At 38.2% G+C, this 16,818-nt stretch overlaps 1 protein-coding gene across 1 annotated transcript in view; it reads right to left on the bottom strand.

Moving 5' to 3' along the window:
* The window catches only part of CNGB3 (cyclic nucleotide gated channel subunit beta 3), a 65,438-nt gene extending 48,995 nt beyond the window's left edge, over positions 1-16,443 (bottom strand). The window contains exons 1-3 of the mRNA XM_050892504.1: positions 16,336-16,443; positions 13,613-13,688; positions 1,505-1,616 (exon numbers count right to left, since the gene is read on the bottom strand). Of these exons, the coding sequence (XP_050748461.1) occupies positions 1,505-1,616; positions 13,613-13,688; positions 16,336-16,443 (296 nt within the window). The remainder of the gene's footprint in view (positions 1-1,504; positions 1,617-13,612; positions 13,689-16,335) is intronic.
* Between the last annotated feature and the right edge of the window lie 375 nt (positions 16,444-16,818).

The following is a 16,818-nucleotide window of genomic DNA, read 5'->3' as shown; positions in this document are numbered from 1 at the left end:
CACCAAGCTGGGTGGTGCAGTTGACATGTCTGAGGGATGGGATGCCATCCAGAGGGACCTGGACAAGCTTGAGAAGTGGGCCTGTGTGAACCTCATGAGGTTCAACAAGGCCAAGTGCAAGGTCCTGCACCTGGGTTGGGGCAACCCCCAGGATCAGTACAGGCTGGGGGATGAAGGGATGGAGAGCAGCCCTGCGGAGAAGGACTTGGGGGTACTGGTGGAAGAAAAGCTGGACATGAGCCGGCAATGTGCACTGACAGCCCAGAAAGCCAACTGTATCCTGGGCTGCATCAAAAGAAGTGTGACCAGCAGGTCAAGGGAGGTGATTCTGGCCCTCTACTCTGCTCTGGTGAGACCCCACCTGGTACACTGCATCCAACTCTGGAGCCCTCAGCACAGGAGAGGCATGGACCTGTTGGAGCTGGTCCAGAGGAGGGCCACAAAAATGGTCAGAGGGATGGAACACCTCTGCTATGAGGAAAGGCTGAGAGAGTTGGGGTTGTTCAGTGTGGAGAAGAGAAGGCTCTGGGGAGACCTTATTGCAGCCTTTCAATACTTAAAAGGGGCTTATAAGAAAGATGGGGACAAACTTTTTAGCAGGGCCTGTTGCGATAGGACAAGTGGTAATGGTTTGAAACTAAAAGAGGGTAGATTTAGACTAGACATAAGGAAGAAATTTTTTACAATGAGGGTGGTGAAACACTGGAACAGGTTGCCCAGAGAGGTGGTAGGTGCCCCATCCCTGTAAACATTCAAGGTCAGGTTGGATGGGGCTCTGAGCAACGTAATCTAGTTGAAGATGTCCCTGCTCATTGCAGGCGGGTTGGACTAGATGATCTTTAAAGGTCCCTTCCAACCCAAACGATTCTATGATTCTATGATTGTATGAATCTATGCTTCTATAATGAATGTAGACTATTCCAAGATTATTATTTTCTAGACTTCATATTTATTTCTATTTTAGCAAAACAAAGTCACCTAAGCTTTTTCCAAAGGTTGAATGACCCTAGATTTTCCCCTGAAGGAACATTACTGTTTAATTTATTTGTCTTTTCTCAGGAAGAGACAGTCTTAAGCCTCTGGTTGTGGAGACTAATGCTGATTTAATGGTATAACTCAGCAAAAAAATGTGCAGGGTAAAAAGCTTTAAGTCAGAATGATGTGACAAACATTCCAGCTATTCAGGGCAGCATCCTGGGACTTACTCCTTTGCTAAGGTAGAGTAATAATAAATGAGCAGCAGCATTGTTAGAATTAGTATATAAGTGTAGTTATGCAAATCCTTTTCCTCATTCCTGCAATTTAGGACGACATACAGAACAAACTATCAAAAGCACATACTAAATGAATACCTCATATATATAGTTGCCTTAGAATTGAAATAAAGCTCCTCAGATCCTTACAGGACAGGAGGGACTTTTAAAGAACTGAAATATGGCACACAGAAATGTTAAGTCAGGATGTCAGGAAAAAAGCCTCAAATTTTTAAATCGAATTTACTCACTTAGCATCTTCTTTCCCATCATTTAGCTGATGCTGTTCCTGTTGAATTGTCTTAGCTGGTTCAGTTGATCTTTCAGTTTTTGAAGGCTCAGGTGCTTTTACTGGTACTGTATCTAGAAAAAAGGTTTTGATTTTTAAATATCAATTTTTAAAGAATTATAATAATACTTTTGGATGAATCACAGCTTGGCTGCCATTATTTCTTCAGTGGACAAGCACTACACAACACTGATTCTGGGACCTGACCTTTGAATAATTTCCTGCCTAAATCTATTTCAGAGCCAGCTATACAGAACATGTTTATGATGAGTGTACCTTTTAGAATATGTAATTTATTTGTGGTTTTTAGACCAGATGCATCTGTAGCCAGCTCAACAATGGTCAATACAGAGCTCTTCTGTATTTACAAGCGACAAGAACTCATGCAGTATGATGGAATTTTAGTGTGTGCTTATTTAAAAAAATATATAGAGGACAGATAGATAGATCTGTCCAGAAATGCCTTGTGAAATACAGGAAGAAAAATGAAGAGTAGCTTATTTGCTTATGCATAGAAATGCTAATGACAGTATTTATACTCCAGTGTTTGAATTGCATTAAACCTCTTGTTGCTTCAGCTGCCATGACAGTCCTGTTTGTTGCTGGTAAATTACGATTGAAATATATCATTAAGGATGTGAGTATGTAGAACTTTGGCTAGTCTATTTCTTCATTTTTTTTACCAGTAACTGTTTTAAATGAGTTTAAGTGGGAAGTTTGTAGAGTTTGAAACAAACTCTATGGAAATGGTATTGTCTCATGTCATTTAAGTGGCCTTTTGTGATTAATTTTTACAATTAGTCCTATATATTTATTTTAAACTTTCATGCTGAAAAATAATTTGAAAGCTCTCATCAGTCTGACACTTTGCATAAAGGAGGAATGAACTCAGCCTTCATAAATACTTAAAGTAATATGAATATAGAGGAAAAAGCTTGGCAGCAAAACATCATAGCAAATAAATCAGGAACCTGTTGTGTATGCTGTATTTTAAATTCAGGACAGCTCAAAGAAAATCAAACCTTGAGTATTTTGGATAGATAGTGTAAGATTAGTTTTCTGATAGTTTATCTCCATATTTAGAGAGCTGTTATTCATTTCAAAGGGGTAAAAGCTGTTAAAAAAAGTTACAGCAGTAAACTTAAGCTGCTCAGCTGGAAGGTTGTTGCTTGAAATGGCATTGAAACAAAACTTAGTGAAGGACAACGGGTCAGTTCCTTTACAGCACTTGATAAACCAAACTACTCTCCTACCCCCATTTATTCAGATTTGGGATAATATTTTCTTCCAGGCATCTATTAAGAACAGACATAATGTTTCTTGAGCTGAGTTTCAGACTTTTACCGGATGGACAATTGATTACAGGACCAGTGGGGCATTTCTAGTATTTTTTCTTAGTATTTAGGTTAAGAAGCGAGAATGCCCTGTGTAAGCCCTGCTACTCTTACAGGAGTTCATTTCTTAAACAGGATCAAAGACCACACCGAGACAGAGGTATCTGTGGATGCCAGAAATACTCAAACCAGAGTCAGACAAGGAACTGAAGAGAAGGCAAAGCAATCCATGTTCCCCAATGTACTGGTCAACTGGGTTTTGACTTAGCAAGTTTAGGGGTTAATTTTCAAATAGTCCCTTTGAGAAATGTAGCACTATTGGGTATGAAGAGACAGTCTGCCGGATTTGTATTACTTATCACCTGTAAGATGGGAAGATTTTTGTGAGGAATTCCATTTAAAACTCTGACATTCTATTGGATTTATGGCTTAAATTGATAACAGTATCTTGCCCACTTAATAGAAATGCAGATTACTTTTTCCTTTCAGCAGCAGTTAGTATTGCAGTACTATCTTGAGGAAAAGTCTCTTGAAAACACTAGGGAATGCTTCATCTTACCTGAAGGATCTGCCAGGGAATTTTCAAGGTATAGAATAGCACACATTCAGGGAAGTGAGGACTCCAAAGAAGACTGTTGCTGTTCCTGTCCCCAGGAAGTTTCAAGAAAGGATGAAAGAGTTTCTTACCATTTGATTACAGGGGTTCAAAATGCTTTTCTGGGAGTTCCAGTCAAAAAGACTTTTTTTTAGGAAGGAGGAGTTTTAAAATAGGTTCAGGCTTCTAGCACAGTGAATACATTCTCATAGTGAAATAAAATTTATTTCTCCTAGGAATTTCATATACATCCGCTGTAAGAAAATCACAGAGGAGCTGCAGTTACAGAAAATAAAGGGGTTTGGGACCTATTTATAACTGACTAATTTGTGAGTCTTTCTACTGAATCTTAACCTGTTAAAATTCTATTTAACCCTTTCCCCAGGGGATCTCTACAAATAATGCTACTGACTCTGTGCTTTCCTTGGCACACAATCCTCCTGTGGTTTTGTGGTCAACATGACATGATGTAGAAAAGAAGATGCAAGAGCCAAAAATTTCAGCACTTGCTGCAGTTTCTGCTCCCTTCTGAATTCATGGTTTGTAGTTTCCCAGTTCTCCCTGCCCTGACTCCCCCAGCCAAAAAGCCATGTACTCAAGAGTGACAGCAAGGCTAATCTCAACATTTCTGTAATTATCTCACTTTGGGATTTTTCTTTGTTATAGTAATTGCCCCTAGTTACATCTACACTAGCAGAGAATACAACCTGATAGGAACAATGAGAACAGTGAAATGGTGCTGAAGGCCTGGCATCCAAGCTATATCTGTTTTAGGCAGCTGTATTTCAAACCAGGTCTATTGTGATCCTCTGAAATGAATGACCATCAAAAGCTCAAGTAAAGTAGGTTGACTCACGGAGTGCTTCTTCTGGTTTAGTTTTATTCTAAAGGAATCCAGTCGTGCATTCCTAGAGGTTTTTTTGGTGAAAAAACAGAGCACAGTGGGGGACAATCAGGAGATTTATTTCAGAAGGGCATTATTCATCTGAAATAAAATGCCAGTGTAGACACACTATTTAGAGTAACAGGCTCCTGAATAAGACAATCCATCTCTGGAATGACAATGTGTATGGGAAGGGAAGACCACAAAGTAAAAAAATATGGTACTTGCACATAAGCGTCCCATTGCAGAAGGATAATGGCTTCTCAGCCTGCTAGATACTCTCAAGGTATTCAGTCTGAGGTCTGAACTCACACCAACTATTAAATGCTGACTGGACTCAGACTGATGGAAAACATTGTAATCCCATGAATATTCCAAACTTGCATGAATTTTTAGAGTTCATAAATCTCCAGGACCAGCACAGGGCTTATTTGCATTAGGATTAGGATATCACGGCCTAGCACCAGTGCCAGCTGTGTGTCAAGTTTTAGTTCTTTCTTTCTGTGTGAAATTGTGAGGGCTGTCTGTGTAGTCCCATTTAAAAAACCCTAGTCGCTCTTCACTGCTTAAATCTAGCTCATATCCCTCTGACTTACGAGACCAGCCCCAAAGGAATGCCTGTAAGAACAATGTGGTAGTCATTTTAGGGAACATTTAGAGCACAACAATTGGTTTCTAGAATAAGTAATGATCCATCAGGTAGATGGCAAGGCTTACAGGACAACAAAGAAAACTTCTATTGGCTTTACATAACTTTGGTCATGGTAAAGAAATCATGAGTGAGAAAAAGGAGGCAGAATTATGCCAAGGCACTAACATCTGAAGCAATTTTCAAAACAGATAGATCCACACTTACTTGACAAAATAAGGGATTTGAGTTTTTCTAAATGATTTCCATTCCCATTATATTGGAATATAGGTAGGTAAAGCTGTCAACGTATTAGTAGTGGGAGCTGAGGAATGCAGCCCACTGGTGTCTTCGTATTCTAAATCATTTGGCCTCCCCATAAGAGTAATATAATTTAAAATTGAGTTGGGATAAGTGTTGCTGGTTCTGTTCTAAGATGGAAAGGAAAAGTGCCAGTTGTGGAAGTATAACTTTGTGGCCAAAACACTGCTTAATGGAATCCCTCAAAAAGGTAGCTGGTTAAATTGAGAGGCCCACTGAAACCCCATCATACTAGTGATCTGCCTAGGATAGCAAGGAGCAGGGAACAAGATGCAGGTTATAAGACTGATTTGTTTCCCTTTCTTAGTCTTTCAGATTTTTCTCATTTTCCACAGGCCTTTGTTCTTCCAGGAGAGACTTAGGCCAGGCAAAAAAGTAATTAAAAAAGGCTATTGGTGGGACGTTAGTCTTTTACCTGTGTTATCTTAGTCAGGTTGACAATGCTCCCAGCTGAAAGTTAGTATTATTACACCTTCATTGTTTGTTCTCGCCTCCTATTTTCATACTTCCAGTAAAACAGCATTGGAACAGTATTGCAGGATTAGGTTAGAGTAGCCAGAAGATCTCTGCATGTTGGAGGAGTATATCTAGCTTATTCTGAGGCTGCTCAGCTCCCTTGTTCATGTTTCCATAAAGCAGTTTTTATCTTCAGTTTTCACTTCACAATTTTGGACAGAGACCCTTGACAGTCTTTCCAAATTCATTTGATTTCCTACTGCCACATACATGCACACACTTGCAGAATAGCCTGTAGCAGAGTATTTCCCATTTTTGCAGTAGAGCAAAAAAGAGAATACTTTGTACTTATCTATGGGTTTTAAGCCTTTTTGATTGATAATTTAGGTTTTTTCCCTCTGCAACTCAAAAGGCTGAATGTTGGGGTTTTTATTAAAACTGTGTAATAATCACATGAAACCAGGAGTTCAGGCTTCACAAAAAGCAGAATATTGTGAGGCTAAGCATAATATTGGAAGAGCTGGCAAAGTTGTTTTTAGTTTAAACCTGCTCATGTAGGACCAACTCCACTGTCATGTTTCTAAAATTTGGCACTGTACACACTGTCCTAAAACTGTAGGCATTAGTCCTAAGGACCTTTTTCCACAGAGGAAGCTGTTGGTATAGGCAGATTTGTCAATGCTGGAACACAGCACTGCAGAGTTGTCATTTTTGCCGTAATCATATTGATTCTTCTAAAGCCTTCAGTCCTAAGCATAGATAAGTATTGGTGGATCCAAAAATGTCTGTCATAGGCCTAGCCCCAGAGAGGTGTTGCTAACTTCTCTTCTGGCAATAGGCAATGATGTCAGCAAAGGACTCTCAAACCTCATGGATGCACCTAGATAAGTGTTATCTTGTGACCATGAATATTATCATGATCCTTCCACCAGGAGAGCATAGAATGTTATTTCCTAACATAGTAAGTACTTAGCAAACAGAAGGGCAGATTAAGTCAGTCATTTTACACCAATTCATCATTTATTCTACTTCCCAGTCCTATTCCTGCTGTTATTGGTGTTCTTCAAAAGCCATAGATTTGCAAAAGGCAATTACCACCTCTCCAGCCTCCCTAGGACAGCTCCTTCCTCTTATTCCCTCCAAAGGTCAATGTGGAGACCAAGGTGCTGAGCTGCCAGCCTGCTGTTCAGAGCAAGGGAAGAGATTGCCTGAACAAGCAGGCTCTTTTCTCCTATCTGACCCCTGCTTCTGTCCATGCAAACAGCAGCAGGAGGCTTAGGGACAGGAAAGAAAGCACTTTGTGCTGTGGAGACCACCAGCCTTACTGGTTATTCAGCGTTAGGAGGTGTGCCTCTGGAGTAGTCAGCCAATCTGAAAGGACTTTCTTCCAGAAAGTAATAAAACATAAATCTCTCAGTCACTAGGCTGGCTTTAAAAGTTCTGTTTCTTGGATCAGTTATGTCCAGGTACACATTCCATAGCCATAATAGCTGGCCTTTAGCATTACAAATGTATTATCCTTATTGCAAAAAATGAAGAGAAGCAAAATGTAAAATAAAAGATTAGTCTTCAGAGATAAAGATATGAATAAATGTCAGCAGCGACATAGTAGCAGTTAAATGTATTCCTGAGTACAGAACAGAAAAAGTACTGTTGCTTTGCGATACTTCAGAAAGGGAAGACTTTATTCCCCAGAATTCCCAGCCAGCTCCATTGCCTTGTACTAGCAAGTCTGACCAGTACCTTATCTATGCTTCTCCTCCCTTTCTGGACTGGTTGGGCATATGTGAAGGTAGAACTTTTAATGGCTAGCAGTTACTTATGGTCCTCATATAAAAAGCAAAGAGTTCCCTGGGCTGCTTCTTTTGGCTGTACAAAAGCATATTTTAGCACAATTTGATAATTATCTGACATATAGTCTCACTTCATTTTGAATCACAGTATATTGTTTTACAGGACCTTTTACAAAACGTTGACTTGCTTGTATATGTTTCTTTGGCGGAAGCAGTATTTCCATCACAACACCCTAGTGTAGTGTGTATTTTGTATTAATTAAATATATTGTCAAATATTTTCTTCTATTGCTAACTTCTTAGTGACTGTTACAAAAATGTAGGCATTTTAAAATAAACTGATGCTCAAAAAATACTATAGTATCTCACAATGACAGTGTCGTACTAAATACGGTTAATTGACTTGCTATGTATGTAATACAGTTGTAAACCTTAACACTCAGTTCTGATATTTATTACCAGGATTAATGTAGGCAATCTTTATTTAAAGAATATTTAATCTTGTTCTTTTGTATTCCTTCAGTAAAGAAAAAAGTCCTGAAAATCTGATTGGCCTGAACTGTCTTGATCAGCTTCTCAATACTTAGCAGAAGCACAGAAGAGAATTAGTCATGGGAGAGAAAACACCAAGATAAATCAATACTTTACCTTTTTTCTGTTGAATATATGTATTTAATGGTTGCCTGAAAACCTTATGTAGCTTTTGTTCTCATATGATAAAACCATTTTAGTTAATATACAAACAACAACGTTGGCAATTTTATCTGTGCCTGGAAATACTTGAAGTTAGACATTGTTTGAAATGGGAAACACTGCATAAAGACATGGGTGGGGCCTGCTAGTAGGAGGCAGAGTGGCTAATGTTTGAGTAATCTGTGTTTTAGCTATCAGTGACATATATCTCTTAGAAAGATAATTTTAAACACTTAAAATTACTGATTTTTTGTCACTTCTTTTTGCAAACTATTAAAAGTTTCAAAATAGGTTAGAAGTCTCACATAGGCTCTTAAATGTTATTGCCTGCCAAATAACATAGAGAGCAGGTTCTCTTAAATAGCAGAGTAAAGACTGTCTTTGCATTTGAGGCAGTAGAATGGGAATGAGAGAACTGGTCTACAAACTTCCTGGGATACTTCTGAAGTAGTTAATCATTTGCCTGCTTGTCCTTGCCTCCCAGAGGTGTTCTTGAGCTATGTTCACAAATATTTGAAAGATGGCTATAAGGTCATGAAGATGTCAAGAAAAATAAATGCACAGGAAACCTATGGACAAAGGAGAGAAGAGGCTTCAGCTCTGACATTACAAAATACACACCTTTGCGACTTTCCAAGCAAAATTTTTTGAACAAATCCTCTGTGCAGGGGAAACCAGTTCACAAATCAGTGGGGTTGAAGTAAAACAATCAGAAAGTAGGTCCATCTTAACTCAACCCTCAACCTCAGTGGCTAACAAAAGTATTATAAAAGTTTATTTTCCATGTGAAGAAAGAAAGATTGTATGAAGAAGCTGGGTTTGTTTTCCTAACATTTAGCCCTGCCACTCATGTGAAAAAAGAAGATCTGAAAGGAATTAAAAGACTTCACTTCAGCAGGAGTGGAAGCAAGCTGATTAAACATATTCAAGTTCTTGGTAATCTTTAAAAAATACATTTTATGGGAATAATAGCTGCCTGTTGTCTGAGTGCCAGTGAAGGATAAGAAGACAAGGAATAAGATTATTATTTAAAAGTCTCTTTGCATTGACAGGCTTGGTTCATTGAGCTGCAGCATATTATATCAAAATGCTGTACTTGATTTGTATTTTTTGAAATACAAACCACTTATTTAACCCTGGATTTTGAGGTGCTAGGGGACAGGTTTTGTAAAGCAGCTTAAGAGTCAGAGTCATAACAGGCCAAAGGCAGGTTTTAGCTGTGAAATTTCACATTTAATTCAAATGTCCCTTCTCATGGACTTATAGCTCGGTTGTAGTCCACATAGAGTTAGTTGGTGCATGATTAGCTGAAATTAGCCAGGGTTTCACAGCAACAGGATTTTGCTACCCTCAATAAATATATCTATCATCTGCTTTATTTCTGTCTACAGGAAGAGGGAGTGACCATCTTTTATATAGCAGCTAGTGATCAAAGCTTTCCTCTGAGAGGAGGAAATCTTGGCTCTGGACCTTGTTTATTTGCGATAGGGTCAAATACCCGTTGTGAGAATTATTTTTTCCTTTTTTTAAAGATTCAACAATGTTTTAATATAGATACATACTGAAATCCAAGTTCTTCATTCCTCCTACAAGGTTAGTGTTTCAATTAACTTCTAGGTTAGTTCCAGGCTCTGTGCTGTACTCTATCTTCTCAGATTTCACAAGTTTTTGCATTCTTTTCTGCACAATGGCCCAGCAATTAGGAAGGCCACAGAATTTCCTCCCACATCTCTCTAGTCTAGACTTTACGTGAGTAGTTAGGGAACTCTACTGGAATGTGAGAGATACGAGTTTGAACTCCCTTATTATGAAAGAGTGGAGGTAAACCAGCTAGGCTAATATATGAAAGGTGGCAGCTATCAGCATCTTCTGCTGCTTTTCTTTTTTTAGTCAAACATTTAGTGGAAAAGTGAATGTTCCTCAAGTACCTAAACAGAAGTGTACTCACTGGAAGAGAGTCTGGAGAGGACTGAAGTTCCTTTTGAGTTCCTTCTTTTGAGATGCTACACGTTCAGGGATGCTGATTAAAATTCTTGGTTGGTTGTTTTTTGTTTTTTTTTTTCAACTCTGTCTGGGCTTCTCACTTAGTATATAGATTTTCTGACTCTGTCAAAAGCACCAAAATCTCATGCGCTATGGAATGGAACTTGCATTTAATTTGTGGGTGGGTATATAACCTTTTATATATCCTCTGGGTACTTTCCAAAGCATCTAAGCTCTGAAGATACTAAGTATCACTGAAAAACAACACGGTAATCTCCCAGGTGGGAGGTTCTGTCTACTTTATGATCCAGAGGTGCAACTGTAGCATATATAGAAATAATTATTATATAGTCTAGCTTTCTCACTCAGGTCCTACGAAGAACAAAGTGACGTCAATATGGACTTTAGCAAAAGCTGCATAAATATAACTGTGTATCTGGAAAAAATCTTTGAGACACTTGTTGATTTAGTAGAAGGAGGAAGACCAAAAACCAGAATATTGGAAACAGGGCAGTTTCTAGGGAGGGAAAAGTGAGGAAGAGATGAGGACAGACTTCAGAAGAGCAGTACTTAAATGTGGTGCTGAGAGTGTTTAGAGAAAGGGAAAGAAAAGGAATGAGTTGGAAAGAATCATACCGGAAGGATCTGCTAGGAGGATGAAAGAAATTGTGATACAGAGAATGATAATGCAGACACCAGCTAGCAGGTGGAGACTGGATGTGGCCTTCTAAATAGCATAACCACCAACAGAGCTATTGAACAACACTGTGTAAAACAAGTGAAGCATTTGTATAGCCAGTCAGTTATGGGAGGTGATAAATATGCAAAGAAACTATAGCAATTGGATTCAACATCACGGAGAACCTGTAATTAGGTGAATCACACTTTGTTAAGTACATAAAAAAATTCAGGGAATAAATTAAAAAATTAATCCATTATGGAACAAACTGACTAAGCACAGAGAATTAATTACAGAGTGGACTAATTATGCAGAGAATTAATCACAAAGCAAGCTAGTGAGAGAGAGGGCAACTGAGGAGGTGGAGAGGAGGCAATAAGTAGCCAACAAAGAAGCCAAAAGTACCAGGTGTTGCTGAATGATGTAAGTGGCCAAATTTTAACCAAACGGGCTCCAACTGTGCCTCCTGCTGAATTCTCATCTGTGCTGGGAACATCAGGCTGCCTTGTGAAGTGCTAAGAGAAAGGGAGAAGTGATGGCTGGTTTTGGCCATATGAGAAGAAGGAGGTGAAGATAAGCTCTACTCAGTCTGTTGGTTTGTGTTTCAGGACTCTGGAGCTGCAAAATGGGACTATGATTAGAGGCTTTACTGGTCTATTTTATTCTGGTTATACCAGAGAAACTAATGAGAGATCTTGGAAAGGCTTTTCTCTAACTAGTTTTAACTTCTCCATTTAACTGATCTCCCTTAACTAATGTTGGTTGAGCCCTGGCTGTGCTTTTAATAATTCTCTCCAAATTTGTCCATATGCTGCAAAATGCTTTCTCTGGTCTTTTGTCCTTTGCTTACCCACAGATGTTCTTATTTTCTTCTTCTAGCAGCTGTCCACTAGATTTTAGGCTTGATACAAAGTTCACCAAGTTTTGCAGGAGTCTTTATCTAGACCTTCCTGTGAACTGCTTGGGACCAGCCTCACTTTTCTGCCCAGAGATAATGGAGTTCCTTATTCAGCTCGGATGGTGAGGACTTAGGATGCTGGAATTCATAAGCTTCTCCTGAGGTGTGGTGCCTGTGTAAGTTCTCTGGCTTGTATAGCTGTTGTCTATCTAACTCATTAATACCCACATGCAAAAGGAGAAACTGTTTTGTGGCTGTTTGAAAATGAGACTTGAAGCACCTTCCAGAAAACTATGGATTTAAAAAAAAAACCAACCAAACATGGAGCCTAACTATGTTATTATATTTTCCTAAAGTAGTTGATGAGGTAGTTGCTTCTATGCCACTACTTATATTATATTTCAGAAAGGAAAAAAAAACCCAGTAGTTTAGTATCTCAAAATATAGATTCATGAATTACATTAATCTGTAAAATTAGATTGGATTTTGGATGGAAACAAAAAAATTTTCTATAATGATACTTCGTTCTGTCATGAGATAGCATCTGTGATTAAACATTGCTAAAAAGCCACAAAACATCAGTTTTGATTTTTTCCATTGTTGGCTTATTGCTACAGTTAATTCATATCAGATTTTGTTTTCCCTTGATTTAGTGCTGTAACCATTATATAACAAGATAATTGTATAAAATGGACTTCGTTTAAAGTTTCATTACATAAGGAAAGGAATTGTGATACTTGTTATGATTACACAAAGTGCAAATAAGGATTATGCAAGTTTCCTTGTAGTCTTTTTCCAGTTGCTCCTCTCTCCTTAAATCATCTTTATCACAGAAAGCTGGAGGTTCCTCAGCCTTTGCTTTGCTGCTCCAGTGAAATGAACCTGAATTTTTCTCCCAAAGGAAAAGCATGAGGTGACAGGAAAACTGAACTGGGGGTTTTTCTCCAGTAATGGAGGGTGGAAAAAGAAAGGGCTGTACCACTGATGCTGGGAGGGAGGGAAGAGGGCACATCGCCCAGCAATAGTTATTGCTTCGCTCATCCTGAGCCTTTATTTTGGTAGCTGCTGCAGCAGTCATTCTGGCTCTGGTATAAGCAAAATAGGCTTGGCTGTTGGGAGGTGGGGGAAGAGGAGGGCAGAATAGCCATAACCAGCTGCCACTTTTTTCAGCAATCAGCTGCTTAGGCAAATAACTACCTTGTATTACTGCCCTGAGCTCTATGTTCCTGTGTTCTAGTCCTGGATGTCTTCTGAATGGTGATGGCAAATAATTTTTAATGGCATTGCTTTTTTAAAATTATTTGTTTGTTTGCTTTTTTTGAAAAAGTTTGGGATGGCTGTTCAATGAAAGATTTGACTGTCAGATAGTTTGAAGTCTGTCTCGTCTTTGCAGTTTTTTAATACATATAAGAAGTGTACCCAAAAGATACATTAAAAATGTGCAGTTTTATTTCTTAAGCTCCTAAATACCTTTATGTTAAAGTAAGGTTTCTAAGAAGTCAACTTACAGTAAGAGGAAATAGATTTGTTAGACTAGCTGATTAAAGTGGACAAGCTCATGAAGGGACTGTGTGCTTGAAAGCTTCTTGCCTTTTATTATTGTTGGATAGCGCTTGTATTTCTGTAACAAATCATTGGTTTGGGGTCAATGGGAATTCAGAGTTCTTAGTTTCTTCCACAAATAAAAACCAAGATCAGCACCTGGCAGAGCATTTGGAAGACGAACAATTTTATTTACAGCCCTGTATAGTGTGCGTGTGTTTTGTCCTGATAATCTTTGAATACTCATAAATAGCTTATTACTGACCTTGTTGCTTTGGTATGGCTTCTGCTTTCTTATTGACCTCTGCTTTCTGTGGTTCATCTGTTTTTTTATTTTCACCCTTAAAAAAATAAACAGGATTAGAAACTGTAGATGCTCGTTGTTAAGAATGATAAGGATGGTTTGATGTGTACAACATTCTCCTAGGAATTTGATTAACCAAGTTGAGACACACTGAGCTTTGTTCCTGGGTGTTCTGTGTGTGTTCTTGGACAAAACTTTCCAGATAAGTTCGCAAAAGGACTTGGATGCTGAAATCAAAAACTGATCTCTTCACATCTGCTGTGCTGTGCACATCTCCAGTTGCTTAGCCTGGAGTTTTGCCGCTGTATGTTCCCAGAGCCTCCTTCGTGTTGTCAAGGCTGACTTGTTCAGTGCTGCCACTCACAAGCCAGTCTGCATCTCTGAATTAGTCATTCTTCTGCCTAAACCTTGTGCTGGGCTAATAGACCTGGTATGTTTTGAGCTACCTTACCACAATGACAGATCTCAAGCTTTCCAAAATACAGAGACAATATCAACTTTCACTGCAAAAAAATTAACTTCCTCCCACACTTACTGGCTTAGATCCATGAACCAAGTCCTCATGTACCTGTACCTCGGTTCATCTTGGCTTTGACAGAGTGGCCCTTGGAAAAGGGAGTGAGAAGTGCATGGGGTCTTAGGTGTTCACAGTACTATGTAACAGCATAGTGCTAATCAAGCCCACGAGCATTTGTTATCCCAGATAGAATGAATTTTCCTGGTGTTTATCATGTTGATTAATAGAGAAAGATATTATGTAGTAGAAGCATATGGAAAATTATTTGACTTTAGGAGACCTCAGGTTTTCGTGCACTTTTTTCCCCCTCTCCCAACTCGATCTTCTCTTTGTTGGAGTTTCTGAGATTAATTTGGGGTTTGTCTTTTTCTATGAAAGTATTTGTGTTTTCCTGTCTGCTTTTATTCAGAGAATCTGGCACTGAAGTTCTAATATACATATATATAAATAACTAAATTAGATATATATGTATAAATAAATGAAAATTAAAAGCCCAATGAATCTCTGTGCATACTAGAGGTACTTGCATGGTGTTTTGTTGTAAAGGTTGTTTTCTTTGTTTCAGGCTTCCTCCTAATAGCGTAAGAACATTAACGTGAGAATAGTGCTCTACAGTTACCAGATACCACATACATTTCTTCTTTTCTCTTTAGATGGTATGTCCTTGCAGACAGAAATTGTCTGAATCCTTGACCCATTCATCTGCCCCCATCTTAACAGTATCTATAATAGTGGAGGCTGATGGTATGATCTGAATGTTGCGCTGATGTATGGAATTATTCTCGTGAAAAGAGTAATCGGTGTCTCCAGGGAAATCTAAATATGTATTTTTTCCTAGAGCAGTTTGCCAAGCACTGCACAGAATTCAGCTGTTGAGATTCAGGATTTTTCTTCTTTCAAGACAATGTTTTATTGACCCAACAAAACTGATGTGCAGAACTTTAGCATGAAAAGAAGCATGAACAATACTTTACTTGCAGATCTGCCATTTTGTGTGGATGTCAGTATGGATATGCCTGTTCATCAAACAATTGGTTTTTGCATGTTTATAATAATGACAAATCAAATTTGAGTTGTAGTTGGGCTGGATCAAACCGCACCTCTTTGAGGCTGTACAAACCTATGAGCTTCAGAAAAACGTCAGTTCTCGGAAATGATTCAGTCTTACGAACATTTATGTTTCTATCAGTTTTACTTAAAACTGTTAAATTTATGGAACTCTTGTACATGTAAATCAAGGCTCCCGGAAGTTAAATCAGAGTCTTTGTATATGCTCAACTGTTGTGAACATGTTAAAAGACACTACTTACTTAAAATTAACTTTATAACGGTGGAGTTTCAGTTGTTTCAGTAAGCATGAATTCAGATTAATGGCTCAGGCTGATACTGAAGAACTCATTTCACTTTCCTAATTATTTGGTGAAACCCTAAATTGTTGCCATTTTTCCTTGTAAAGTTTTGATTATGTCAAGCTGGGAAAAACCAAAACACTTTCTAGGACATTATTGGGAAAAGATGAAAATTCAAAGGTAACAAGTGAAGGAGTATCTTTCCTTCTGTCTCATTTAAAAATATTCCATTAATTAAAGTGAAAAGAATGAGTTAACTTTTACAGTAAAGAACTACTAAATAAAAAATATAGACTGTAGACTAATATGACTTACTGTACTTTTCAAACAGGAGTTATATTAGTAAAACCAAGCCAAATAAAATACTTCTTAAAAAAGCTACTAAATTACTTTGACTTTCCAACAGTTATCGGGAAGCAGGCTGATATATACCTGTATGCCATTCCAATATTCAGAAAGGATATACTGACAGTTTCTGCCAGCAGGGAACAAGATGAAGACGAATACATCAGCACATCAAAACCAGCCATACCAGTATTTCTAATTCTCCGTTTGCAATGTTGATCAAGACCTTTCATAGGCTTGTACTATTTCAGGTTAGCCCTATTTGGAAAGCAACTTGCAAAAGGAGGAAATCTACATTTTCTTCATAAAGAAAAGGGAGGAGGGGAATAAAGGCATTTCTTTGTTTTTGCTAAATATTGATACCATGCACAGTAAGTATGTTTGAAAATCTAACCTTTGGCATTTACTTACATAAACACTTTCTAAACAAAAGGTAATATTACTGAGTCTATACTAAACAATAAAAACTATACCTGGCCTGTAGATGCCTTGGGTGGTGGAGGGACACCTTCATTCTTGCAGTCTGCTTCCTCAGGTGATAATTTTGCTCTAGAAAATACAGCTTTTAGTTTTCTAAACATCCTGTCCATTCAACTCTCCTGAAGCCTCTATAACTCTTTTACCATGAACAGGGATATAGCACATGTTTTCTTGTCATCAGTAATCAAGCCAGTTAGACACTTAATCAGGTTTAGGTCTGATTAATGCCTTAAAGAAATTCCTTGCACAGTCTGTTTCAGTGACGGCTTTTTCTCACCATTAGTACTTTTGTTTTATGTTGTAGACTAAGTTATTTCTAGTCTTGACAGTTACACTGTATACAGACTCAACTTTTCATGCACAAATTCAGAGGAGAGAGAACACTTTCTGTTTAGAATAAATCAGTGTCTAATCTTTTATATATTGGATATTAAGCATTTAGTTCATATTTAGAAATGAAGCTTTAAATCCTAAAG

This window comes from Gymnogyps californianus, chromosome 2, assembly GCF_018139145.2.
Source record: "Gymnogyps californianus isolate 813 chromosome 2, ASM1813914v2, whole genome shotgun sequence".
Lineage (NCBI taxonomy): Eukaryota > Metazoa > Chordata > Aves > Accipitriformes > Cathartidae > Gymnogyps > Gymnogyps californianus.
The sequence above is the reverse complement of the archived record's forward strand: the minus strand, read 5'-3'. Positions and strand labels throughout refer to the sequence as shown.